This window comes from Aspergillus glaucus, assembly GCF_001890805.1.
Source record: "Aspergillus glaucus CBS 516.65 unplaced genomic scaffold ASPGLscaffold_4, whole genome shotgun sequence".
Taxonomy (NCBI): Eukaryota; Fungi; Ascomycota; class Eurotiomycetes; order Eurotiales; family Aspergillaceae; genus Aspergillus; species Aspergillus glaucus.
Genome location: NW_019170456.1, coordinates 1,368,306 through 1,394,823, shown reverse-complemented (window position 1 = coordinate 1,394,823; position 26,518 = coordinate 1,368,306). Strand labels below are relative to the sequence as shown.

Here is a 26,518-nt window from a genome sequence, read left to right as displayed (position 1 = left end):
ATTCCCTTGCGCCGACTCCTGCTCTCGAATTCCTGACTCTGTTCTATCCCCGCCTCCCTATAACGTCGCCTCCCCTTCGATCTCCCAGTCGCCTTCTCTCTCCCAGCCACTAATTCAGTGAAGGAAAAAGCGCGAGAAGAAGGCAAAAAGAAATATTTACAAGTCATGCCAAAAGATTATGGATGAGAGACCTACTTCATTCCCTGCGGACGTGATGCAATCTACTACTACGACGGCTACTACTAGCACGGGCTCGACTCTCCACGCCATCCCCTACGAAGATACCACGATCAGATCCGACTCCCTATCGACCCCCGGCGCTTCCTCCGTTGACTCCGATTCCAGATCCCGATCCATCAGCACCACCGGTTCGTCATCTGCAGGCGGTGCTACTGGCCCTGGCGGCGCGGGCGACCAGCCACGGGCCTCCCCGACTTCCCCGACTTCGTCGCATGGAAATAAGTTCCCGGAGACAGGGCTGGCAGCAAAGGATAACAGGACGAACCGGTCGGAGGGAGACAATTCGGGCCTCAGCCTACGCAGTATCCCTAGCATTATTGTTAACGATGCTGCCAGTCTCCGCCCCAGTTCGCGTCCTGGCTCTCGCCCCGGTTCTCGCCCCGGCTCGCGCTGGTCGGAGCGCAAATGGGGCGGTTTAAGGACTAGAAGGTCCGCAGAACTCGATAGACCAACGTATTCTGTTTGTCCTCCTTCGCCTCCGCCCCCTGTGCCTCAGATGGATCCTCAATTCAGCGGTATCTCGCTCGATATTCCCACCGCGTCGCTGGACGGCCTTGGGCTGCGGGCGATGCAGTTTTCCAAGCGTGGAAGCCTTATTAAGGATCCATCGCAACAAAAATCAGGAGAAGCGCAGTCGCAACCCCAACCCCAACCCCAACCCAAACCGCAACCGCAACCGCAACAGCAGCCGCCACCACAACAGCAAGAACAGCCACAGGATGAGGGACAATTAGACCAAAAAAAGCCCGAACAGGTATCGGGACCGCCACAAGACGATTCACAAGAACAGCAGAAACCAGCAGAACAGCCAAAAGAACCTGAACAGCCTGAATTGCAAGAGCAACAAGATAAACAACCGGAAGCCACCCCAATTTCGCCTGCCTCCTCTGCGGACGACCAAAGTGACGTACAGCAGCCCCAATTCCATGGCGCCCGGCCAAGATTGCTGAAGCCATCGGCTTCGCTTCGTGTTAGGCGCCAAATAAGCATCCCATCCCGAGCGATTTCTGCGGACGAGGATATGCTGTCACGGCGTGTCAGACTGATGTACGAAAAGGGTGAGGAAAATGTGAGTGATTCGGAGGTGGCCGACTCGATGGCCATGGAGAATGGTGTCCTGTGGGAAGAAGCAGCGGAAACGTCTGCTTCTGACGCTCCGAGTGGTGCTGGGTCCAGACGAATGTCGACTATGAAGCCCGATCGAAAGTCCATGCTCAAGAAGGAAACCAATGAGCTGGCAGGTGGTATCGAGTACTGGCAGAACATCGGAGCGGGCGATGTCGATAGGTACGGTTTCATCCGTCATCCCCAAACGAGCTCCGGCGAGACTACGGAACAGCCCAACCCGATCCAACGAGTTGCTACGAGTCTGCTTCTTTCGTCTGAGACACCCCGGCGAAAACACTCTATTCGACCTCCGTCGGCCCTGGCAAGCAACCGCTCCTTCACCGGACGTTCACCTACACGCAAGTTCTCTGAACCTTCGATCCGTCCATCCTCGTCCCAGAGTACATACAGTTCGCCAATGCGACGGTCGACGTCGCGATTTCGCCACGCTGCGAACCATCTTCCGCACAACCGCGATCGCCGGTTCACAGATGAGGCGGCCGACATGCTCACGCTGCCTGTGGAGGCAGTCGGCTCTGCGAACGGAATCGATTCCGCCGCCGCACGCACCATGAGGAAGAAAGAGTGGGAGCGGGAGGATAAGTGGGCCAAGATGGCTCGACCGTCCAAAAAAAACAAGGACGGCGGTGGCATGAAGTTCGAGTTTGACACCCAGAGTTCGAAACTCATCGAACGTACCTGGAAGGGTATTCCGGATCGATGGCGCTCAACAGCATGGTACTCGTTCCTCGAGGCAAGTGCCAGAAAGCGCAACGACAGTCCCAGTGAAACGGAGTTGATGGAAGCATATCATGAGTTCCAGTACGTCTCGTCGCCGGACGATGTGCAGATCGATATCGATGTGCCACGCACCATCACCAGCCATATCATGTTCCGCAGACGCTATCGTGGTGGACAACGGTTGTTGTTCCGTGTTCTGCATGCCATGTCGTTATATTTTCCGGATACCGGTTACGTTCAAGGCATGGCAGCCTTGGCTGCAACACTTCTTGCTTATTATGATGAAGAGCACACTTTTATCATGCTTGTCCGTCTTTGGCAGCTACGAGGCCTGGAACGTCTATACGAACATGGCTTTTCTGGTCTAATGGAGGCCCTTGGTGATTTTGAACGAGAGTGGTTGGGGGGTGGTGAGGTTGCCAATAAGTTAAACGAAGTTGGTATCCCGCCAACGGCTTATGGCACCCGCTGGTATCTAACATTATTTAACTACTCGATCCCCTTCCCGGCCCAACTCCGGGTCTGGGACGTTTTCATGCTCCTTGGCGATGCAGACCCGACACCGTCGCATTCGGTCCTCCCGCTTAAAGGGTCCAAACAACCTCAAACGAGCACCTTTGGCAAAGGACTAGATGTCCTTCATGCTACTTCCGCGGCCCTCATTGACGGCATGCGCGATATTATCCTCGAATCGGACTTTGAGAATTCCATGAAGGTTCTCACCAGTTGGGTTCCGATCAAGGATATCGAGCTGTTTATGCGAGTTGCCAAAGCGGAATGGAAAGTCCATCATCGGAAAAAGTTTTCATGATTTATCAATCAGCAGTTTTTTTCTTTTGCCTCTGTTGTTATTCGTTGCTGGTGCGGCGAGACAACCTTTACGCCTAATAATCACTCTTCTTTTTTCCTCTGCACAGAGGATACGCATGCAACCGAATGATATCTTGACGATTTCGATTTCGAACCGAAAAGGAAAGGAGGTCTTAATCCTAATTCTCATGAATACCCCCGACTTATATATACCTCTTATTTATGCTTTTCATATCATGATTCCTTGGTATCGGTTCTGGTCCGGAAGGGCAGCTTCCTCCCTATAGGAAATACGATTTTAATACTGGCCTTTGGCCTCTGACTTATTTTCTTCTAATTTGTTTCGAATTGCCTGAAAAAGGAATTTGAAACGGTTTTTGGGCAATCATTTTGCTCTTTTTTTTTTTTGCCTTTCCATGGGAAATGGCTTATTCTGGTATCAGCCTGGATACTTCTGCTTCCGGACCGGACTTTGAACGGATTAAATCCCTTATATAATTTCCTCTCCTTGGAAAGAGGAGGAGTGATTAATATATCCTCGTCATCCATACTCATCTACTTGTTTCTTTACCTGCGTACCAAAACTGCTTATTCTTAACATCCACTCTCTACTCTGTCTATCCTCTCCTTTGCCATTGCTCTCCTAATCCGGTCATTAAAACAGCCAATTCCTTTGCTTAGATTGTCATCCGCTCTCTCATATTCCGTTTTTCTAAATTCCTGCCCTCATTTCTGTTCCATTTGATCATGTCTAGTCTACTGGTTGGTATACCATGATATACTGTTGCCCTCCTTACTGCTTACATTTAATCTTGTTCTCCTTTTTCTTGCCTGTTTCCCCTGTCGTCTACCCTAAACACATGACATACTCCCTACGTTACTATCACAAGCGTTGCCTATGTGGCATTCGATAAAATATTCAAACATATACATTGGTCGTTCTCAAAATTCGACTTCATCACATAGTTGTAGGACAATATACAGATATCAATAAACCACTGCCCTGTAGAAATCATCTATTGGTGCACTCATCCTAACCCCATTCGCTCCTCGCCTCCTCGCCTCACACATCAACCCTCGCCCCATTATCAACCAAGAACGTCACAAAAAATCAATACACAGGAAGTAGAATTTTATACACTGCCGTGCATGTGTATCTGCATGAGTATTTACATCGTCTTATTACATTATTCATACTCCGAAAACGAAAAACGCAACATATCCCCACTGCCCAGCAGCAAGAAACTCTCAAACCTCAGCCCCCGTTTATACCCCGGCACATCCCTTTCAATATCTCCCCTCGAAACCTCCGCCCAACCATCCCACAATTCCTGCCAATAACACGCCTCCGCAGCTGGAGTTAGGTATCGTTCACGGAATGTCTTGATGTTGTTGTTGGCAATGCGTTCTGCTTTTCTAGGGGTTTGTAGAAGCGAGTCCATTGCTTCTGGGAGGTCAGAGAAGTCGCGTTCCACTTCTACGTAATTCTGGTGTGGTCCTGAGGATGTGAGGAGGTAGTGGTGGTGCTGGATGTATTGGAGCTTATGGGCAATTATGACGGAACGGCAGGCTTGGCGATATTTGAGGGATGCTGAGTATGCGCGGCCTTTATATCAATCAGCACTTACTATCCAAAGGAACAGGAGGAATGGGGAAGGAGCGTACCCTCGACATGCGCAATAAACATATACCGACAATGGCCCTCCATAGAAAGAAAATTCGCCTTCCGGCTCCAATCCAACTCCTTCACATCGCCCCATTTCTTGCTCCGTGCAATATCCAGCAATGCACGGCGTAGTTTAGGAGCAAAGCTCGGTTTACCCCGCCAAACCAATTTCTTTTCTTTTGCATGGAAAGACACCCCCGATTCAGTAGCGAGCACCTTATCCATAGCTTGTGTATAGTAAGGCCCGATATCATTGCTTAAGTGACCCCAAGACCAGAATCCGAAGTCCAGTATTAGCCATACAGATTCCTCGGTTGCTTTTCTGGAGTACACCCATACTGCATGTCCATTGGCATTCACGTCGTCCACCCGGTCCTCAACAGAGAAAATGAACTCGATATTGGGAATCGCAGCGCGATTTGGCGTAGCGGATAGAATGCGGTACATGGCCGATAGAGTCGCGACGATTTTGCGCCTGTGGTCTTCGCCTTTTGCACAAGTGGCTATGACATAGAGCTCTCCGTTGTAGATACTGGCTCGAGCCATGCCTTTTTGGAGGGGTGTGTCTTTCAGGTCTTTTGTAGTTATGCTTGCTCGTTTTGTCCAATACTCAACGCCCCGGTGGATGTCCTTGTAGAGGCCTGGGAAGAAGGCATTGCATTGGTCTTTTTCTAGACTGATATTGTGGGCGTCGCGGTGATAGTCGTATGTCTGTGTTGATGTGTTCTCTGAAGCGTCTAAGGTGAGGCATGAGAGGCAGTCTGAGCATTGGAACGAGGTGGATGTTTGGCAGGTACAGTGTCCCGCGGGAATCAGCTGGGTGAGTAAGGGGTGTACATTATCGCGGTCCGAATTCATCCCAAACCACATCAAATATACAAACGCAGCAAAGATGACCATGAGTGATGCCAACCATACTCGCTGTTGAGACCATGGACTATTTGGTCCCATATCGAGGCCAGAGCATCCAACAGTCCCAAAAGTGGGATACGGGAATAAACCAAGAACCCAACCTTATCTACCCAATTCCTAGACCCTTTATTGACCCATATCTTAAGTGCCGCAGTGAATCCTAGCCGCCAAACAAGCGGACTCGCTTAGGGTTTTTACGGAAATGATCGACCGCTAAGTCTTCCCGTGCTGGATCTTGGCATATGTTATTGGTGCTCGGCGATTCTTGATTGCCAGCGGAGGAATTCGAGATATCCACTGGGCCCACGCGGAGTTCGTTTCTTTGAGCTGACTCGCCAATCACATGTGATGGATGGGGACGTCAACTCTCTTCCTTTTTCGTGCAGTTTCCTAAATGGTCAGTGCTACTGCCGGATTGAGAGGCAATTTATTCCAGCCTTATAGATATGAGTTTGATCATAGTACTCTGTAGAAGCTATCGTCAATACTCTATACTTACTAGATCAGGCCCCTTTGTCCTCTCAACAGCACGTAGCGATAGTGTATTATATCGGGTTCAGACCCTCTCCTTTGTCTCTGTTCTTTGAATCTTGATCGCCATCTCATATCGCCAAATCTGGTGTCGTCGAAGAAATTTGCCATTCAGGCACCAGGATATGAAATTACCACAATATGATTCAGGATCTAATCCCAGTCTCACCTTTCTTGCGTCGCGAGATGTAGATCTTGTCCCGCAGGGTCTTTTGGAGGGATCACACGATGAGAAAGGCAAGAAACACCTCTTACATAACTGCAAAGCCTATTCAGCGATTATGGTCAGTGCCACATTCTCTCTTACTGACACCGACGAGTTGATTGTCACTACTTGATTTGAAGTGCCCTCTGTTGTCCTTACTCTGGACGAAAGGTCTCGGGAATCCGCATATGTCTGTCCTCACGGAGGATTATGGAGATGGTTATGCAAATTGGGCCCCGAGAAATCCTGGGACTAAATATCTTCTAATAGATGTAGATACAGTGAATAAAAGGTGCTTAAGGTATATATGCATGATCATGAAATTTGTGATAGTGTACATTAGACCAATCGGCCAATAAAGCGGTGCCTTTGATGCCAACTTGGTGCGAATTCAATATTACAAAAATAACAACAGTGATTCTGAAAGGGCATCATTCCCAAGTCTATAGCTGTATGACCCTTGATCTGGAGCATCGATGGAGCCCGGAGAGCTCAACTCATAGTTGTGGACGACAGTGATATCCTTGCAGGAAGGGTATGGCTTAACGGTACAAGAATGGCAGTGTATACTTTTTCTTTTCTTTTCACAACCATGGATGAAACCGAGCACGAAGAGCTGAAAAACTAAGATGAAGATGTGAGCAGGTGCTGCAAGAGAAACTATCTACAGTGTGGGTGGTCAGAACCACGACCATTTATCTTGGGCCCATGTTTTATGATGGGACTGTTCAAGAAATGCGAGAGAGAACCCGAGGATTATGAAGACATAGCCTGGGGTGCCTTTTGGCGCAGCAGCGTTGCAATCGGGGTATGTGGAGCATGATGGGCAAATTGGCGGTAGTGTCTGTCAGTTGAGGCTAATTTATGGAATGAATGATGTTCCAAATGGTGTAGAAAGGAACAACGTTACAAATAGTGTACTAGGAAGAGACAACTCTCCATTTTGTGTAGCGAAAAACAGCCTTCCAAGCGGCATAGAAAATAACGTTTTAAACAAAGGGGACAGCATCGCGAGCGCTAGACTAAAAGGTAATTGAGATAGAACTGTGTGGAGCCCAGGGAAGAGCGACGAGCTACAGGAGAAGAGTCAGAGACTCGATTTAGCATAGATATAGGTATAATGTACTCACCCTCGTGCTCGACGTTAGTATAAACTGGCGCAGAACATATACTCAGGGCCACTGGTCTGTCTGGGATGCGCATATTCCAAAGAAAGAAGGTATGCGAAGAAAACTATCGGATGGCAATTGGAATGAGCCAAATTAGGAAGGAGCGGACAACTTCCAGGAAAGCACCAAAAGTGCAAGGCCAACCGTAACGTAGTGTAGTTTGGTGGTTTGTGCCATGGATCCCGGGGAGTTCGACATCGTCGAAAGGAAAGAAGGACGACTGATGTCTGTGATGGAGCCCGGAGAGTTTGACATCGTCGGAATGAGAGGACGGCTGATGTCTGCGATGGAGCCCGGAGACCTCGACATCGTCGAAAGGAGAGGTGACTATTTCACGTCGAGGGCTCGTATTTAAATTCGATACCAACCACCCGTAGCCGTTGGTGACTTTCAGCAGTGCTGACTTGATCTTCTGGCACTTTTTGTCTTGTGTCTTTTGTAGGCCCTCAATGCTCTTGCCAACCGGCCCTTTTCGGTACAGGCCGCCTCCAACTTCTTCTCAAGATTCTTATTCATAGCCGTGGTGGCATCGAGATCTTCGGCCAACCAATCTCTCTCGGTACAGGCCATCTCCGGCTGTCCCTGGGTGGCGGCCGCCGCAGCTATGCGGCCAAAGGCCTAAGCCAGGTTTTTGTGTGCCTCGGTCCGTTGATTCCAGGCCTCTGCTTGTTCTTCAATAACTGTAATCTGCCAATTGCTGGCTGTGATTGCCTGGTTAAACTTGTCGAGAAAGCGTGTCTGGCGACAGCCACGAGTACTTAGCCTTCAGCCATTCCCAAATGGACGGCCCAAATACCACGGGAAAGATCCTCTCAATGATGTAATTCGGGATCTCTTTGGGTGCAACTTCGTTGCAGTCCGGGCATGCCATGGTGGACATTCCGGGCAGATATACGGGCAAAAGCCAGGAAGTCCAGGTCTGGCTGGAGGCCAAGAACTGGATAAACGGGGGAATGGGTCATTAAATTCGACCATTGAAGAAAACTTCGCAACTGTGTGCCATGGATTGATACAGGGGAGGTTCTGGACATCCGCCCATACTAAATTCCTGTGTTCCCCAAATCATGGTTGCAAGGGATCGCACCTTCCCTAAATATCAATCTCTGTGGGAGATTGGGTTAAAGGACGGGTGGAACGTTGAGGAGAAGCAGTGAATGGGTGCGGGAGAGGTGAAGTAATAAAAGGAAAGAGAGGGGAGCCCGCGGAACTGAAAAGTGCCAAATTAGGAAGGAACAAGGGTGTGGCAACCTCTGGGAAAGAGCCAAATGAGGAAGGAGCGGACAATCTCCAGGAAGGAACCAGGTGCAAGAAAAACGGCATTAGAGTGTATACAGCTGAGTGTTGAGCAGTCTCATTAAAAATAATAATAATCTACATCATCTACTGAGCCAGATTTTGACATGTTTCTTGGTGTTGAGCGGTACTATTTGCAACTGTCTGTCATAGTGTTTGGACGGCTTCCGACAATATTAACTATGGTGTTAAATATACGTCAAGTTACGAAGTAAGAATCAAAGGCTTGAATATGGACACTGTACTGGCACTGTATTTTCATTTAAGTATGCGAATCGACAATTAGTCTACACAAGCCGCGGGCCAAATCCCTTTCTCCAGATCATGTATCCAACTCTGGAGTGTCCAGATAGACCACAGATGCACAGCAGCAGGGAAAGTCTGGGACCAATTTGACCGTGAGACAAATAGGTCACCACTGCCGACTAGATGAGCCTCATAAGTATCATATGAGGTACGTATCCGCCGCTATCAATATTTAACTGCTAGATGCAAGTCCATAAAGCAGTAGCTAGTCCTCAATAGCTCATTGGGTGTATATATCATCACGTGATAGACATTGCCCTTGCTGGGTGTTCAGCGCTCTTCGCATCAGAAGTGCCACAACCATGCGGTCATCATACTCATCATGCATATCTGCAGACAATGAAACATACCGCTAGTCTCATTGCACGCTGTCACGAACGATCGAACTCTGCCGCGAGCGAGACGACGGTATCGGTGCCGGCTGATGCAAGCCTTGGGCCTTCCGTTTCCGACTTGGAGAGCTGTGGTCCTCTGAGACGCTCCGTGAGTGGGCACGTGATGATGCTGGGATGGGCTCTTCCCTATCTGACGGTTTTCCTCCAGAGGACTCCTGGGGTGCTTTCCCGCCCGGCGTGTACTCTTGCGACTTTCCAGACGGCGGCTGTTGCCCTGGCGGGACCCAATGATGGAAATAGATAGAGGTTGATTGACGTGGTCGATACTGGTATTCCTTGTTCGCGATGGATTGAGGTGTTGAGGCGGGTGGTGCTTGTGCATACTGTTGTGTACTATTGCCGGGGGGGATTGGAGGCTGAGGCAAAGATGAAGACGAAGGAGGACCACTGGGAGGGAACGGAGATTGCCCGAGAGGCTGCCTAACAGGCGATGAGCCCCGGGATATGGTAGGCGGTTGTGATGGCAAAATCTCTCCAGGAGACGGAACTGGCGGCTGTGGATTATATAGTGTGTTTGGCGGGACGGAATGAGAATGCCGACGCAAGTCTATCGACCCTGAATGCGAGTGTCGGTGCGAAAACGGCGGGGGCGGAGGAGGAAACGTAGATGGTGGCATATCCGGCCCTGAAGATTGGTGGTAATGGTGATGCGGGTGATGCTGCTGGTGCTGAGGTTGATGCTGGTGATGCTGCGGAGGCGGAGGTGCAGGAGGAGCGGGCGGAGGAGGCATCGAAGCCACCACCGGCCCCGGCCCCGGCCCCTGACCCTGTCCCTGTGCCACCGGATGCGACACATACTGCTGCGCCAAATCAATCGCAGCCTGCGGAAGCCCACCCCCACTAATCCCGGCAAAAATCAACGGAACCATATGGGGCGGTACTCCAGCCTGCAACGCATCACGCAGCATACTATGCTCAACCACGCGCTGTTCCAACCTCAGCGTCTCCTGCCTCGCTTTCTCCTCCTCCTGTTTCCTCCGATCTTCCTCTGCTCTTGCCCGCAACCATAAATGCATCGACGGATCTTTGTCTGCGGAGTGCCATTGCGACGATGGCGGGGGGGGAGGGAGTTGTGGAGGCGTGTGTGCAGCTGTCAGTTGCGGGGGCGGTAGGGTTCTAGATGGCGGCGGAGGTAGACTTCTGCGCGAGGATGAGTCCATGTTTGTGGAGGAAGGGGCCGTGTTCGTAGTTGTGGTTGTATTCGGGGAAGAAGGAACTGAGGGCTGACGAAACGGGACAGACGAGTCGCGCAACGAGGGGATGGATTGGCGGATAACGGAGTATTCGTGGGAGGGACCTTTGATCCCATTCTGCGCCATATGAGCCGGAGTTGGAGGTTTCAAGGTGAGCAGCATGATAGAGACAGGTGTAAGCTCCAATGATGTGCTATCAAGTGCTGTCCATGATCAACAAGCAAGAACATCAATAAATTGTCGTCAATATCATATGCGGCCAGTCGTCATTACTATCATCATATCGTTAAAAGAAGAAAAAGGGAAGAAAACAACGCTGGATGCAAAATTGAAGGAAGCAGAAAAGGACAAAAATAAGAAAATCGAAGCCTAGAAGACGAGACGAAGAGGGGATTTCCCAAACGGGCAAGGTCCCAAACAGGAAGGGGTTAAGCGCCGCTTACCACATCGGGACTGTCCCCACTACCCACTAACCGCTAAGCGCAGACGGGAAGCCAGGAACGATTTCCCACACAGCATTCAATTTAATGTGGTAGAATCAAGGCCGCACTGCATATTAAGATAACCCTCGCACTCTGGATCCTCACTAAGCTCCCCCCAAAAAGGGAGAAAAACACCAAAAATGGAGATGCCGAGGTTATCCCGACAGCCAGAAACATCGGTGGACCAGCCCCAAAACGTCCATTGCGTGGACCGACGCCTGGAGCTGACGACGAGAGTGGATTAGCCTCGCTAATAAGATAAGAATTCCTCCGGCCCAAAGTTTATGCACTGTAAGCAAATCCTAATTTCTTCGGCTCGGACCGATTATTCAGTGAAAGTACGAAAGCACGGAGTGAAATAGACAATGCGGCAGTTCTCCGTGGATGCTTGTGCTAGATGCATAACTCGGCCCCACGGCTGCGCGTCCTGGAAATCGTCCGGATTGGGAACGGGCCAGACCCCTAGAAAAAAGGGCGAGTCACATGTGCTCAATACGGACGGATCGAGGTCTATCATGATTCATTCGAGATTTTCCTACCTTGAAAAGTAGATAAATACGTCCAAAAAGAAGCAAAGTAAGCAAGATATGACTTTTGTCGTCCCAAGGTACATACGACAAAATACTCCCAAAGCAACCCTTTTACATGCACATACATACATAAAAACCTCACCGGGTATCACTTGCTCAGATATCACTTGCAGTTAATTTGTTCACCAAGAAGAAATCAAGCTTCCCGATCAAACCGACTCAGCACTTCCGGCGGGACAGTAGGAATGTACTTCCTCGCGCGCTCACGATTCGTCCCGCCCCATCCAGCACCATAGCTAATCAACATATCCGTGCTAGTAGGCAAGGAGAAGGGAAGTGTCATAGACGGATCCAAAAACAGCTCAGTAGTGCTGCGGTCGTCGAATCGTCCCGCCGTCCCTGATCGTATCGAACCCGGTGAGGCCATGCTTCTTGCTGCGGGTGAGCCGTGCCCCTGCGGCGTGTCTTTTGGTGGAGGTGTTTGAGGACGTGATTGTCCTTCCGTTGTTGTGGGAGCCGACTGTGCAGCAGCGCCTTCGGCAGCTTTGGCTTTGTTCTCCTGGATCTTTTCCTGCTCCCGAAATAGCAGGTCATAATCGCGTTGGAGATCGATGAGGAATCGCATTGCCGGCTTGGTAAGGCCCTTTTCGCCAACTTCCGGTCGATACGATTTGACCGTGTGAAGAAGCTGCGCTGGTGTCAACTGTTGCAGTTGCAGCAAAGTCGTCACGAGCGATTCGAAATCGTCGCCCAGCGACGAGAAACATTGCAGCCACTGCAGAAGCTGGATCACGGGAGCCAGATGTCGCCGCGCTGCGTCCATGGTGCTTTCGCCAGTACACGTCGTCGACCCGTTCTCATAATGTTCCGGTTGGCGGTTGTTAGCCCGCGCCCAGTCCTCCAGTGCCGAGATGTTCATCCGGATCTGCATTGCCTTCGTCCGCGCCAGGTATCGCTTCGTGGTCATGATACGGTTGAAGATCTCCGCGCTGACCCAGTAAAGCAGCTGCGACAGAATTTGCGTCGTGATAACCGAGTGCACATCATACAAATCAAGCACAAACAGCGTCGAGGATAAGAGCGATGTGATATTGCGCGGGGAGATCTGGGCGCGCCGCCGCGGTGACGGGGGTCGGAAACGCTTCTCCGCCGGTTCTGGCGGCTTCGCCTTGGACTTGCCTCGGAAGAGCTTCCACTCGTTCTGGAAATGTACGTCTTCGAGGCCGGGGATCGTCTCATGATCCAACATAGCAGGCTCCAGCACCTTGTTCATCCGACGCTCAGCGTCCCGGATGATCAGGATGAAGATCTCATTGATCAATTCCGCCAGATGCTGCTGGAAATCCACGGTAGCTTCCATCAACCCAGTATCCTTCTTCAGGTAGTGAAGCAGCAACGTCGCGTTCGACATCCAAAATGCCAGTATCGTCATATCCCACTGATGGCGCTCCACCACGTCGTTGATCTTCTCGGTAGCCGACACCAGCAGTTGCTCTAGCAGTTCTTCGCTAGCGTGGTAATGGGCATATCGCGCACTGAGGAAGAGTAGGTTGGCCGGGACCGGCTTCTGAGAGGGCGATCGTTGCGGCGTCATGTTGGTGATGATGATATCCAATATCCATTCCAACTCGTTATCCTGGAACACAAACATTTGATCGTGCAAACACTTGTCCCAAGCAAACTCTTGTTGGTCGTCCTCGATATCCTCGTCGTCGGCAGACTATAAAAAACATATAGGTTAGCTTAGCAGAACCATATATAGAATAAAACAACTCACCTCGATTTTCTCGTCAAGCCCAAGACTGGACAAATCAACCTCCAAGTTAATAGCACTCTCTTCCATCATCATGCGCCGTTTCATCCCAATTTCCGCAATCTCCTCTTCGAACCGGCTATGCCCAAATCCAGAATCGTAGAAATCATCATCAACTGCGCCTCCAAAATGGTATCCATTCTCATTCAGATACTCGGAGATCTCGCTCCCGGGCTGCGCAAAATCGAAAGCCGTCCCACCAGACGACGACTTGATATCCGGCGACGCTCCATGATCCAAAAGAATCTTGGCGATGGTCTTGTGTCGGTTCGTCATAGCCCACATCAACGCGCTCCACTGGTTGCGATCCTGCTGGTCGACATGCGCGCCGGCGCCCAAAAGCTCCGAAACAACATCTTGGTGTCCCTGTTACAGTTAGCCAAATAAACCAAAAGCCATTCAATAAAGAGGGGGCATACAAAACAACTAGCATAAATCAACGGCACCGTCCCCTCCTCATCCGGCATATTCACATCCACGAACCCCCTAGCCTTCCCATTCAACAACTTCCTCACCCGCTCCACATCCCCATTACTCGCTGCCATATTCAACCCCCGCTGCAGGATATCCTTCTTCTCCGACTCCTTCAGCTTCTCGTCGTCCACGATACTATCCTCGTCCGCGCCTAGAGAGTCGACTTCGCGATGCGCGGCCTGCGCCGCCAGCATCTCCATTAACCGGGCGTCACTGTCTTCGAGGCGTGAGGTGTTTTCGACATCTTTGTCGACGTCGATCATGCCGCGGCCGTATTGCGCTTGGATGTCATGTTCGTCGTCGTGCGAGTGGTCGTCCAGGGCGAGGTTAAAAGTTAGGGGTTTTGCGGCCACGGGGGTAGTTAGGAATTGGGACTGGCCTATTAACACACGTTTATTAGCATACCACCAAGTAACAAAGATGGGATTGAAGGGATACATACCCATCCAGGCATCGTATATCTCCGTCTCCTGCGGAAACACTGGTACCGAGCGACGGTCGTCCAACGACTTGGGCAAATCATCAGGTAGCGTGGTGGTAAGAGTATGTCTTTTATTCGGGGCGCCAAGATCATCGTCATTATCATTATCGGTATTAAGATTATTCTTGTCGCGACCGGAGTCTAGCGACGAGGCCGCGCGAGTCTCGTCGTCCATCGTGGGCAGCGGACGTGGGTAGGCGGTAGCGGTGTCGGCGTCGGTGGTGGTGGGAGTTATGCAGGAGGGCGGGCACATGCAACTAAATGTGTTCAACTTTCCGGGGGAATCGCAATATATTGAGGAAAGAATATTCCTCCATGAAGGGAAAAATCGGAGGGAAAAATCGGAGGGAAAAGAACGAAAAAAAGAAGTGAATGAGTGTGAGTAAGTGTAAGAGCCGGGAGGCAACGAACAGGAGAAGGCAGACGAGAGAAGAGTGGAGGGCGGCCTAACTCACACTACGTAGGTCAAGAGTGGCAGTTGATGCATTTTTGTATGGGAGAAAAGCTCCACTAACAAATGAACCTCAAACACGCTCCTGTCAGAGGTACAACTTCTTGTGAGATTATAGAAGTCAATTGTGCACTTTTTTTGCGCAGTGGCACATGTACACCATTATCCATTATTTTGTTGTAGATACAGTAGTTATGCTGTTTATTCCCCATCCGTCCCAATCAAGTAATGCAACAAATAGCCCCGGATAGCCCCCAAGTATACTTAGCAAGAAAATGCAGGAAAATTCCACATAGATAGAGTACAGAAAACCACACCATATGCGACAAAAAGAAATCCCATACTCGATGCATATGCATGAATCCATCCGAATCCATCCCATCCATCCAACCATCCCAATCCCATATCGTCAACAAGCACCGGAAATGCACATTAGTCAATTAGACCCGGAACAAAGGAAAAGAAAAAGCAAAATAAAAACAGAAAACAAGAACGAGTGCTGCGCTGAGATGCAATACAATAATCCAACAAAAAACCGAAACGAATGCGAGAAATGCAAGAGATGCGACGCGACATAGACATACAACGAACAACGATAGAGCAACGAGGACAAACGAAAGAAAGAGAAAGGGAGGGAAGAGGTCAAAAAAAATAAACAAGAAACGGAGATCAATCAAGATCCCGACTCCGCGCCTGGATCCCCTCCTCATCCAACGACGCAATCCAAAGACACCGTTCAATAACACCCTGCACAGGCTCAAACGCATACTTCGTACTCGCATCAATCAACCGCAGAAGATTCTTCACAATCCTCGCGGTCGTGCGATGTCTCTCAAAGTTGATCAACGGCTCACCAGCCTGAGTGGTAACCTGCGCTGGCTTCTGCGAGTTGTAATTAAGGTCGTGGATATAGAGACCAACGAAAGGAATACAACCCTCCTGCAGATTCGCAGTCTCCATCTCAACACGGAGATCGTGGAAGTTGCGGACAGGCTGGATGAGCGCTTCCATGTCTTTCAGTAACCGCTTGTCCTCAGGCGAGACGAGTGACCAGGTCTTTTCCAACCGGGCACAGTTAATCGACGAAAGCGCGATAGCGATTTGAAGCATGGTAGCGTAATTGCACATCCGCTTCGCATGCACCGCGACATGAATGAGCTTGCTAATCGTCAGGACCCGCTCATGGATATCCTGAGTGAGGACGATTTCCGAAAGAACCCATTTCACCATCAGATTGAAACGGCCTACCACTAGATCGATGCCGCGGTGGTCTTCGGAAGTGAGGAATTGTACCCAGCTCAGGTTCGTCGAAGAGCCGCTGCTCCAGCGCATTTCGACGAGGTCGCGCCAGTCGATCTCGCTCAGGGCTGCCATCTCCACCAGTGTTAACTGCTGGGCGAGGAGCTGCGATTCACAGGCGAGGATAAAAGGCACGTGGTCCACGTCAGGCGCAGGAACGGGGCTTGGTTGTTGTTGTTGGCCGTGTTCGGATCTTGAAAGCACGTCCTGCTGCATACCGATGGATCGAGAGGGACCCGGTTCTGCGTCCCTGCGACTGGGAGACGGATCGGGTGTAAGTGGCTGAGCCTGGACGATGACAGGATCCAACGGCGTAGCCCAAGAAGTAACAGAACGCGGGTTCTGGATGGTCATCGGGGGAGACGGAGGTTGAGCAAGAGGATGAGGCGGGATCCCATACGACGACCTACTCAGCCTAGCGGAATCCGTAGAGGGACGTCCCTCCAATAGCTCTCGGCGATCAATGACATCAAGGGACAGTTCAGAAAGCTGAGTCCGATCCCGGGGCACAAGGGGTCTGGGTACAGGCACTGTCGAACCCCGAGGAATACGGCTGATACTTTCCGTTCTGTTGACGACGTCCATCGAGGGCCGCGATGAATCCCAGTCAGAAGTGTCAGTATGACTGGCACGCGGTGTCGCCGCGGGATTAGTAGCAACCCGAGTCAATGCGGGAGGCTTCTTCATCGATTCATCGCTCAGTCCACGCTCGAGCAGGGGTATAGAAGAAAACGATTCTTCCGATTCCGCAACAGAATCCGAATAAGGTCGCATTGGACGCATCCTCTCCCGAACTTGTGAATACGTCAATGGGTCAGCAAGATAAGTTGGCCGTCTCTGGAAACCATCATCATTGCCGTTCTGCCGTACCACGAGAGGTACATTGCGATGATGAGACGCAGACGAGGACCCCTCCCCGTCAGCTCTCGGGGTCTCAGACCCATCCCACTTGCCCTCCAACTTCAGTAATGTTGACTCCACGCCTCCATCGTCTTCGTCAGGGATCTGCGCAAACTTGGCAATAGCAGCCTCAAACGAACGCCTTACATCCTGGCTCGAATTCGTCTGGACAAGGGAGTACCGCGGGTTAGGCGGAATAAGACTAGTCTGCCGTCTCGATTGCACATCTCGAGCAGAAGCAGCAGTGAGGTCGCTCTCAGCAACGGAGATGGTTGATCTTGACCTCAGGTAAGACAATCGGTTTTTGCCGTTCTGCATCTTACGCAAATCACCGCCAGGGCGTCTACGTAGAATTGGGCCCGTAGGCGTCTCCGGTTCATCCTGGAGAACGCTCAAGTCAGCAACTAGCGGGACTGGCTCCCCGTTCGCGCTGGCGGCCGGACGACGTCTCGAGATGATACTTTGGAAAGATGCGTACTTCCGGAGACGGAGTGAGGGTGATGTCCTCTTGCGGAATGACGATCCGTGTCCAATGGAAATCGACCTCCGTGAGGCGGACGAATCGGAATCATTGTAGAATGTCTTGGATGGCTGGTGTGGTGGTCCCGCAGGAGCTCTGTCGTCGTAGAAGATTCGCAGGGAGTATTCATCGTCTCCGCGGGTAGACGGGACGCGCAAAGAGTTCGTCTTCGGAGTTGCAGTACCATTCCCCGCGTTCAGGAAACCCGGCGACCGCTCAAAATCGACAATAGGCTCACCGTTCGCCCCGGAGACCATCGGTATGTCCAAGCCCGTATCATCTACAATAACAATCGATTCACTCCCCATCGTCAACCCGCTTTGTGACCTGGCCTGCGAGCCAATCCTCGATGGAGGTACTTGCAGACGAAGCGTAGAAACCTCTTGTTGCGGCGTATCTTGTTTCGTGTCTTCCTGCTCCGCAATAACTTGACGGTACTGCTTCAGGACTTCATCGCAGAGAGTATCGATCCGTGTCGGTTTCTTGGCCTGCGCACTCGTCTTGCGATCCCGGTAGTAGTCTGATCCGAAAGCGACGTTATTCGGAAGGGTCGACGTCTTCCCTCGCAAGGGTGACCCTGAATATGCCCGGGTATGTCGTGAGATACTCTGGCTACCATGTTTCGCGCCGTTTATCGCTCTGCGGATGGATCCGATTATGGTCTTGACACCCGAGCCTGAAGTTGTTGGTTTGGACGTCCCGTCGGTCGTGCTTTGACGCTCCAGGGCAGGAGTGACAGAGCCTAACGGGAGTGGCGGTGACGCCGGCGCCATCATTATCATGTAGGATTCAGCGGGAGGGTACAAGGTGCCTCGAATCAAGCTTGCAGGGTCTAGGACTTCTTGCGAACCGATGCCCCACTGGTCAAGTTTGAGCAATGGCAACGGAGCGCGATCATCCCGGACCGAATCAGAGAAGCTCCCACTGCGCTTGTGGGCATGGGTATAAAATGGACGGCGTTTTGAAGAAGCCGCTGCTGACGACTTGGGCGGTTGAGTAGTGTGGGTGTACTTTGCTGGCGAGAGAGGCACAGGATGCGGTGCCGTCTTGGGAGGAGGGTTCGAAGGACGTCTGTGGGATTTGGGTGGGAATGAGCAGGATGTCGCAAGACAATGGTCATCGCTCTGGGCGGTCACCGGGGCGCTTTGGTTCGTGGCCCCGGAATGGTTTCGATAATGCTGCGCCAAAACAGGTTCTTGACCAGCATCCACGTTGACCGGGTAAGCACCATCGTCACCTGTGCTTAAGGCCAACCCAGGCTGGCTGAAGTGCTGAGTGGGTTCACCCTTATCGCTATGTACGGTCTCAATTGAGCCCCCTGGAACAACAGGGCTATCCTGGTGATAATATGCGGACGATAGCTCCGGTGCATCCCAGATCATGGCGCACTTGCCATGCCAGCAACGCTTAAGATCAATGAGGATCTTCAAGTCGCTTGTTCCACCGTTTTCCCGGGATCTAACATCGCTATAAAGCATGTTGATGATCTCACAAAAGTAAACCCGGAGCTCATAGTTCTCTGCGAAATCATCGGCGAAATAGTTTAAAATCCAATGGCGGAGCGCCGCAAACGTGCGGATACGAATGATCCGTCCGTCATCTTGCCAGCGGTTGATTGCCCACTGTAGTCGAGCAAGTAGGAGGCGGAGAAGGTGACTAGGAGAAAGGTAGGAACGATAGGTGAGGAAGAAGTCTGAGACGAGCTCATAGTCCATGAAAGACTCCGACGAGATTTGCGCAACAATGCGCGCGGGAGTCGCGGCGCTGAGCTCCCTCGTTCCAGGGATATACCGAACCACTGATTCGTCGTCCATGTCTGAAACTAGGGCTTCGAAGACAGAAGGCTCGATTGGTTCCTTCATCTCGTAGAATATGGGGACTTCCGTCGCCGTGGGACCTGGACCCAATTCTACACCAGTACCGGACAAAATGGAGGAAACGAACGACGGTCTCTCTGGTACCACAGAATCACTCAAGACATTGGACAACGGATGACTATTCAGATTTTCGCCAAGAAGAGGTGATGCGCGAAAGTGGTCTTGGGTCGACCCACGCGAGCTCTGCAGGGGTGGACTTCCAGTGTTATTGAACTGCGGCAAACCCAACCGGTAATTGGGGATGGAAACATCCAATGTTGGGAAGACAGAAGGCTCCTCTGCAATGTCGCTCCTCCGTCGATCATCCGACCTGTCAATGACGATGCGGTGATATTCCCCACGAGGTCTGATGCTCGAGGTAGACTGATGTTCCGAGATGGTGGAGAAGGAATGCGGTCGTTGGCGCTGACGGTATTCAGATCGTGCTGATTCCGTGACGACCGACTCGCCATCATCGACCACGCTCTCTTCTCGAGTCACGTCCGGCTGTGATTCGGACAACTGCGAGTTCGACCAACGAGCGGAATCATTGGCACCTTGGCCATCACTGTGCGCAGTATTCGGATGTAGGCGCTCGGTTTGCGACGGCTCTGTCGAGGACGAGAAGGGTTGTTGTTGTTGTTGTTGTTGTTGTTGTGCGCGAGGTTCTTTTACGGACGGGTTTCGAATCGGCCTAATCCGGTGTAAAATAGTCATGTCAGCCCTTTGCTTTTCTCGCACTGCCTCTTATTTCCTCTCTGCTATACAGAGCCACCACGGTCAAGACAAGCAATACCTAAGAAATATTTTCCCGTTCTGACCGACGCTACCCACGGTGAAATGCGATCCTCCCCTGCCATTCGCCGGCACATCCCGCGGACCACGCTGCGTGAGTGACCGCTTGGGCGACAAGGATTTCTGAAGAAGCTCATGGCTGTCCCTGCTACGCAGCTGCGAGACCTCTGCGGGTTTCTCGCTGGCCGCCGCCGATGATTCCAAATTGTTCTTCGAGATGTTCCCTCCCCCTTGTGCTACTGTGTTCGCGCGACGTAGATTGGATATCGCAATTGGCGACTCTGTTGCGCTACCGGAGGGTTTCACACTAGAACGGAATCCGGCGGGTTGAACGAAGGACGACGCATGGGTATCTGTCGGGGGATCGCGAACTTGGCGTTCCTCCATCGCGGAATAATGTGTCGTATTCAAGCTTCAGCAAAGAAATTGCCTGTACAAAAATAAAAATAAAGATAAAAATAAAAAATAGAAAGAGCGTCAAAACCCGCGACGGGATACTCCTCTTTTTCTTTTTCCGTCCTCTCTTTTTGCTTTTTTATCTCACCAAGACCTCGGTCTCACACACGCGGCGAAACGAAGTCCCAGAGCAGAAAAGAAAAGAAAGGAAACCAATTCGCGAGGGAAAAGATGAACCTAGCGCATAGACAGCGCAAGCCGGAACCCGAATTCGTACTCGTGACACGACATGACCGACCAGGCCTGGAAGGAGGGGAGTAGCGGTAGCAGCAGTTCGTATATGATGTACGCTGGCCGAACAAGCGAAGTAGGCTAAACTCGCTAAGAGTGCGCGACGGTGTAGATCTCCATCTGAAGATTAATTAATGGCAGATTTTCGGGGGCAAGAAAAGAGCGAGAGACGGCGATCGACGGTCGAAAAGGGAATGGCGAACTGAAGATTGAATCTCTCGGGTTGGATCTGTTTAACGATTGACGATGAAGAGAGGAGAAAAGTGAAAAAAAGAGTGACCGAGGAAATAAAAAGAAACGGCGCGGTGGAGAGAAAGAGAAAGTCACGCGGTTCGTTTACCTTTTTGGGGGGGCAGTGGGCGAGAGTGCAGAGGATACTCTGTATATATGGACAAAATCTGTACGGAGTAGTATACAGGGGCACATTCATACAGGGATTAGATAGGAAAACAAAGGAGTCAATATGTATGAGCAGTGATGTGGTGTTATTACTACTATTACTGTACTATGTAGGATGGAATGCAGGTGTATCATCAGAAAGTATGCTATGCTGGCTGCAAAGAATCTCAACCATACAAAACATCCTGAATTGAAACTGGGGCTGATCGGAGCTGATTTTTGAGGCGTTCTCCAGTCATATCATATTAAAATCACCAGCATCTATTTATTCTTAGCAGCAAAAGCGTTCCTCCGGCGCATCCCAATGGAGCCCTCCGAATGACTATTGAAGATCCGGCCGGACTATTAGGGGAATATCCTCCCTTTTCCCCCTTTTGTCGGCCGTTAACTGCCACTGCTCCAGGCAAAAATAGAATCTTATGGAGTCATAATAAAATCGAAGAAAGTCTCGGAAAATAACCGTCGTCATATTGGCTCGAACCACATGACCAGAAAAGGAGAACTACTCCGTACATGTAACAGGTGTATGATTCAGGTACCCCCGTCCACTGCATAACATCATACAAGTACTGTATGTAGCCCGTAACTCGTTACAATAATAACCTCGTGAAGCCTATGCAAACTTACCAGAGCTTGCAGACAGGCTCGCGACTCGAGCATTGAAACGCTTCTTTAAATTCCCGAGAATTCGCCATGGTTCCCTATGGTCCCGTTAGCCCCATAGCCTATCCGAAAATGAAAACGTTGGAGGGACTTACAATAATCCGAGCAGGCTTAGGCGCATGTGGGTCATTGTAAATAGCTGACTCGGCCGCCTCTTTCGTCGTCTTACTACACCACCAATTAGCATACGAGACGAAAAACAATTGCTCCTTGCTAAACGTCGACAGGCCTGGCAGAAGAGAGTCGGGCTTGGACTCGTCGCGCTTCTTCCATGCATGGAACGCCGCTCCAAGACCTCCCGCGTCGGCAATGTTCTCGCCTAGAGTCAGGCGACCATTGACGTGCAGTGGCTTCGAATCCGGTCCGGTGACGGTGAATTCGGAGTATTGATCGACAAAGCACTGTGCGCGCTCCTCGAATCCAGCCACTGTCTTTTCATCCCACCAATCGGTATAATTGCCAGTTTCATCGTAATGGCGGCCGCTTGAATCGAAAGCTGAAAGTAGTTATTAACGATTTCATCTTCAGCCCAAAGTAAACGATTAATACTCACCATGTGAAAGCTCATGTCCACTGACAGCTCCAAAAGCACCATAAGTCAAGTACAAAGGTGCGGACGGTCCGTAAAACACAGGAGACTGCATGATTCCAGCCGGGAAGGCAATCTCATTGCCAGGCGTGTTGTAATATGCGTTGACGGTCGGGGCACTCATGTCCCACTCATTCCGATCAGTAGGCTTGCCCAGTTTGGACCATAGTCGTTGGATCTGGAATTCCGCGGTGGCCAGTTGGTTCTCAAAGAAAGTCCTATCGGACAGCTTTAAGTCCCGATAATACTCTTCGACATCGGATGGGTCCATTACATCCGGGCTCTTGGTGGGATATCCAATCTTCTGAGCGATGTTACCGACTTTTTGGATACCCAGCTTCTTCACCTTAGGCGACATCCAAGAGGTTTGGTCCAACGTGAATACGAAGCGCTCCTTAATGTCGGAAATGACCTGATCGCCAAGTTCCTTGGACGCACGGGAAAAGGAGTCGAGGGCATAGAATCGACTCAAGCTCCAAGGAAGACCCCCATCGAGCACATTGATACATTTACGCCACCTCTCTTCCGTGGCTTGAGGACCCTTGCCATCTAGTTTGTTGTTAAATTCCCGGAGCGGTCGGACCTTAGGATCCTCAACACTGTCTGCAAACGATTGGATTATCTTCCATTTGAAGAAAAATTGGACAGTCTCGCGCGACGTCTCGCTTAGGATACTCGACAAAGACTCCATGTATGATGGCGAACCCAAAATCAAGCGATCATTCTTGTAGTCGGATGGGGCCAGTGCCGAGATAATGTCAGACAATGAGATCTCCGGCAACAGAGTTTCGGTTTCCTTGATGGTTCGAGGGTGGTAAGACTTTGTGATATCCTCGCGGGTCTGCGTATCAGGCGTGACATTGGCGAGTTTTGCCTCAAACGTCACAACATCCTTGATACTCGCTTTGCTCGAAACAAAGCTTCCTAGTACTTTCTCAACAACCTTGGTATATTCGGCCACGGTATCCGTGTTATTATAGTACTCCTTAGCAGGGAGCCCGATCTCATCTACCGGGACAACGAAGATGGCGACAGAGTCCGGATCACGATCATCGGGCTGTACATGTCAGCGAAGTTAAAACGCAAGGGATTTTTGAATAGCCAAATAGGGTTCCTTACTGAAACAAATGGAACAACCAGTGCCTCAACGTCAAACTTTATAAGTTGCCGTACCGCATCGGTTAGGTTTTTCTTGACATCCCGGTCGGAAACCCCCTTCACGGAGTAAACGTCCTCCAATTGGGCCAACACGTGCTCCAGCGGCTTGCTGCCGCGATTGCTGATAGTGGACTCATCCAAGCACGCTTTATATGCCGCCTTCAATTTGCCAAAGTTCTCTTTATCTTCCGATGGCGGTGCGTCCGGAGCCTCCAGGATGTGACGAAGCCGCGTCTGGGCATTCTCTGCCATTGAAGTGCCCGCAAAAATGGACCCTTGATCCGGACGCATATCATGACGAGCTCGCCAACCTCCGCAGACATATTGGTCGAAGTCATCGCAGGGGTCAATATTGGCGAAGTTGGGGTCTAGATTATAGAGGATTTCCGAAGCCGCGTGGACACATTCGGGGGATTCACAATGCGTAGGGGCATCAGGCCGTGGTGAGTTCTCGCATCTGCGGTGTATCTCTATATTTTGACTATATTAGCGATAAGAGTAACGATTGGGGGAAGGAGGTGAGAGTCGGTACCAGAAAAGAAGTTCCAGAAAAAGTAACCACCAATTGCCAACAGTAAAGCTGCACTCAATCGAAGCAGAGTAGACAATCGCTTTCGATGTTTATCAGGTATAGCTCTAATGGGATGTCGGAAGAGGCCATCGGCGGTGAATTGACCAACTCGCGACGATCTATGGGGGTGTGGATGCTCTTCATCCCCAATAGGTGATACTTCGTCTATGAGATACGCCGTTTCAAGCTCATCCGAGCTCCTAGTAAATTTAGTCTCAAACGGAATAAAAATGAGAATAGAGGCTGTGCTCAACGCACTTGAAGTTGGACATGGTGTACTTCCAGGGGCAATCACGAGACATCTAACCCACTTGGCACGAGGGAAGTCAAAGTATATACGGTATTCGGTCAAAATAGCATTGAAGTTGGCTTCACTTAACCAACTCACCCAATGCGTTAAAACCACGACTCGAGCGTAAAGTTATATTAAGAGTGGTGAAGGCGATTCTAATAACGGTGGTGATGGTGATGCAGAGTCACATGCCCTGCCTCGGATGAGTCAGCCAAGAGGCGGTCGAAAAATGAATTCAGGATCGAGAACATCATCATTGAAGCGCCCATTTTTGAGAATATGAAAGTCTGGGGTTGTTGGAGTTTCGGAGAAAGTAACCACAGTTCGATTGTTTGAAACCCCGGGTCCACAACTTTGATAACCTTAAATCCAATGAGTGGTAACGGTAAATGGTTCACGATTGGAAACGGATATGGGGTAGGACCCATCAGCAATTATTAACAACGGAGTATTATTCCTAGTTACTGAACTCCAAATCGAACCACGTGCGATTCAGGAGCTTATGGCCATGTGTTTAGATACCGATAAGGACGAGCTATTGATTGTACGGCAGTTCCCGCTGTCATTGGTCAGTGCTGCTTATAGAGTAGGAGACTCGCTTTTCCTCTCTACCGAGGTGCCCCTATTGTATCTGCATATCGTTGCATCTACGACAACTGCGCATAGTGGTATTGGCTCGTACTCTATTAAACCTATTGCTAGGTGCTCCTGAACAAAAAGCATACTCACCCTGCATGAGACCTTGAACTCCGCACTGATATCTGGCTGGCTGGAGCACAGTGGCAGTACGGAGTACCCTCTATACTATCATGGACAAGTACCTCTGTTCCCTGTTTTGTGCAGTTTGCAGAACACGGATAGAATCCGCCAAAAAGACCCGGACTTCTCTCGGCAGAGACCGCAAGGTTCAACTCATTGGGCAAAGATCAACACGGGTATGTTGTAGGCTGAGAAATGCCGGCGAAAATTCAGGCCAATGCATCCTCATCTCCGAACTCCTTTTACCGGTCTGCAGCCAATGTAAATTATTATTTTTGCAGAATTAAGAAAAAGGAACCCCTGTCCGTGGAGAATGCTTAATTTTGACCAAGTCCTTTCCCTTTTCAACGGTCTTTCCAGGTTCTGCAGTGGAGTTCAGAGAAATAGCATCCCTTGTCACGGAAATTAAGCAGGAGACCTAGTTAATAAGACGGTACTCTGTAGGACGGAGGAAAATTACCGGGCCAGAGATTGACACATGACAGGAGTGGAGTGCCAAGACGAGGTTTTGCGCCACCCGGGGAGAGCAGCGACCGGGAACATGTCCGCCAAACACGTGGTGCGGAGAACTGCATACATACATTATTCTTCTATCCGAGTCATGTGGTCATGTGCCGGGGGCACGCATGTACGGAACATTCTGGATTGAATACTTTTTCTCCTGATTTCTTGGGAATCGACGCCCGTGAAATTGAGAAAAAAGAGAGTACTACCACCGTTGTACCGGACCACGCACAGTGTACTTTGGCATCTTAGCACAGAGTGGGTATAACATAGATCGAGTCAGATACGATAGATTACGGAGCGCGCTTGTCCATCAAAATATCGCTAAGGTGTCTGATCCGCCCAACAAACGAAAGAGTACAAATGTCCGGGTTGTTCTTCCGTGGCGCGGCAGTCTTAACTTCTGCAGAGTTGATCTTGATGAAGACAACCCCGTCCGCTGCGAGCTGATTGGTCGCGCGACCTGATGGCGCAACATACACGATGACCCGCGGTATTGTATGTCTGTACGAGGATATACAAGTACTTGTGGGAGCAGAGTACGAGCGTTATACATCCTATCTGGAGGACACATGCAGGTGATTCCTGCATGAAATTAGATAAAGTGGTACCTGTGCCTACAGTCCCTTGTATATATCACATCTGCTCTATTGAACTTCTGTTGTGACATGTACAATGTACTGTAACCATAAGGTAATACCCTTATTTAGCGCGCGCGACGGGTGCG

General features: G+C 50.5%; 7 protein-coding genes across 7 annotated transcripts; 2 read left to right on the top strand and 5 right to left on the bottom strand.

Moving 5' to 3' along the window:
- Positions 1-253: 253 nt before the first annotated feature.
- Positions 254-2,899, top strand: ASPGLDRAFT_87381 (putative TBC domain protein; the record flags this gene model as incomplete). Its single annotated transcript, XM_022550420.1, has 2 exons — positions 254-994; positions 1,157-2,899. Coding segments are annotated over 2 exons (2,484 nt in total), but the record flags the coding sequence as incomplete, so codon positions are not given.
- A 1,186-nt stretch (positions 2,900-4,085) lies between these two features.
- On the bottom strand, positions 4,086-5,464 carry ASPGLDRAFT_33131 (uncharacterized protein; the record flags this gene model as incomplete). Its single annotated transcript, XM_022544266.1, has 2 exons — positions 4,086-4,504; positions 4,564-5,464. 2 exons carry the CDS (start codon positions 5,462-5,464, stop codon positions 4,086-4,088), a joined length of 1,320 nt encoding a protein of 439 aa, XP_022404108.1.
- A 2,092-nt stretch (positions 5,465-7,556) lies between these two features.
- Positions 7,557-8,474, top strand: ASPGLDRAFT_23427 (uncharacterized protein; the record flags this gene model as incomplete). Its single annotated transcript, XM_022543288.1, has 3 exons — positions 7,557-7,704; positions 7,824-8,024; positions 8,239-8,474. The coding sequence occupies 3 exons, from the start codon at positions 7,557-7,559 to the stop codon at positions 8,472-8,474; spliced, it is 585 nt and encodes a 194-aa protein (XP_022404107.1).
- Positions 8,475-8,928: 454 nt separating this feature from the next.
- On the bottom strand, positions 8,929-10,757 carry ASPGLDRAFT_43974 (uncharacterized protein). Its single transcript, XM_022545922.1, has 2 exons — positions 10,616-10,757; positions 8,929-10,556 (listed from the first exon to the last, which is right to left on the bottom strand). Exons 1-2 carry the CDS (start codon positions 10,682-10,684, stop codon positions 9,339-9,341), a joined length of 1,287 nt encoding a protein of 428 aa, XP_022404106.1. The 5' UTR covers positions 10,685-10,757; the 3' UTR covers positions 8,929-9,338.
- Positions 10,758-11,499: 742 nt separating this feature from the next.
- ASPGLDRAFT_43970 (DIL and Ankyrin domain protein) lies at positions 11,500-14,555 on the bottom strand. Its single transcript, XM_022545921.1, has 4 exons — positions 14,310-14,555; positions 13,813-14,246; positions 13,358-13,759; positions 11,500-13,300 (listed from the first exon to the last, which is right to left on the bottom strand). Exons 1-4 carry the CDS (start codon positions 14,521-14,523, stop codon positions 11,777-11,779), a joined length of 2,574 nt encoding a protein of 857 aa, XP_022404105.1. The 5' UTR covers positions 14,524-14,555; the 3' UTR covers positions 11,500-11,776.
- A 913-nt stretch (positions 14,556-15,468) lies between these two features.
- On the bottom strand, positions 15,469-20,556 carry ASPGLDRAFT_23424 (mitotic regulator LTE1; the record flags this gene model as incomplete). Its single annotated transcript, XM_022543287.1, has 2 exons — positions 15,469-20,068; positions 20,171-20,556. The coding sequence occupies 2 exons, from the start codon at positions 20,554-20,556 to the stop codon at positions 15,469-15,471; spliced, it is 4,986 nt and encodes a 1,661-aa protein (XP_022404104.1).
- Positions 20,557-21,878: 1,322 nt separating this feature from the next.
- On the bottom strand, positions 21,879-24,508 carry ASPGLDRAFT_33127 (M13 family metallopeptidase; the record flags this gene model as incomplete). Its single annotated transcript, XM_022544265.1, has 6 exons — positions 21,879-21,956; positions 22,014-22,414; positions 22,472-23,564; positions 23,627-24,135; positions 24,198-24,436; positions 24,495-24,508. The coding sequence occupies 6 exons, from the start codon at positions 24,506-24,508 to the stop codon at positions 21,879-21,881; spliced, it is 2,334 nt and encodes a 777-aa protein (XP_022404103.1).
- Between the last annotated feature and the right edge of the window lie 2,010 nt (positions 24,509-26,518).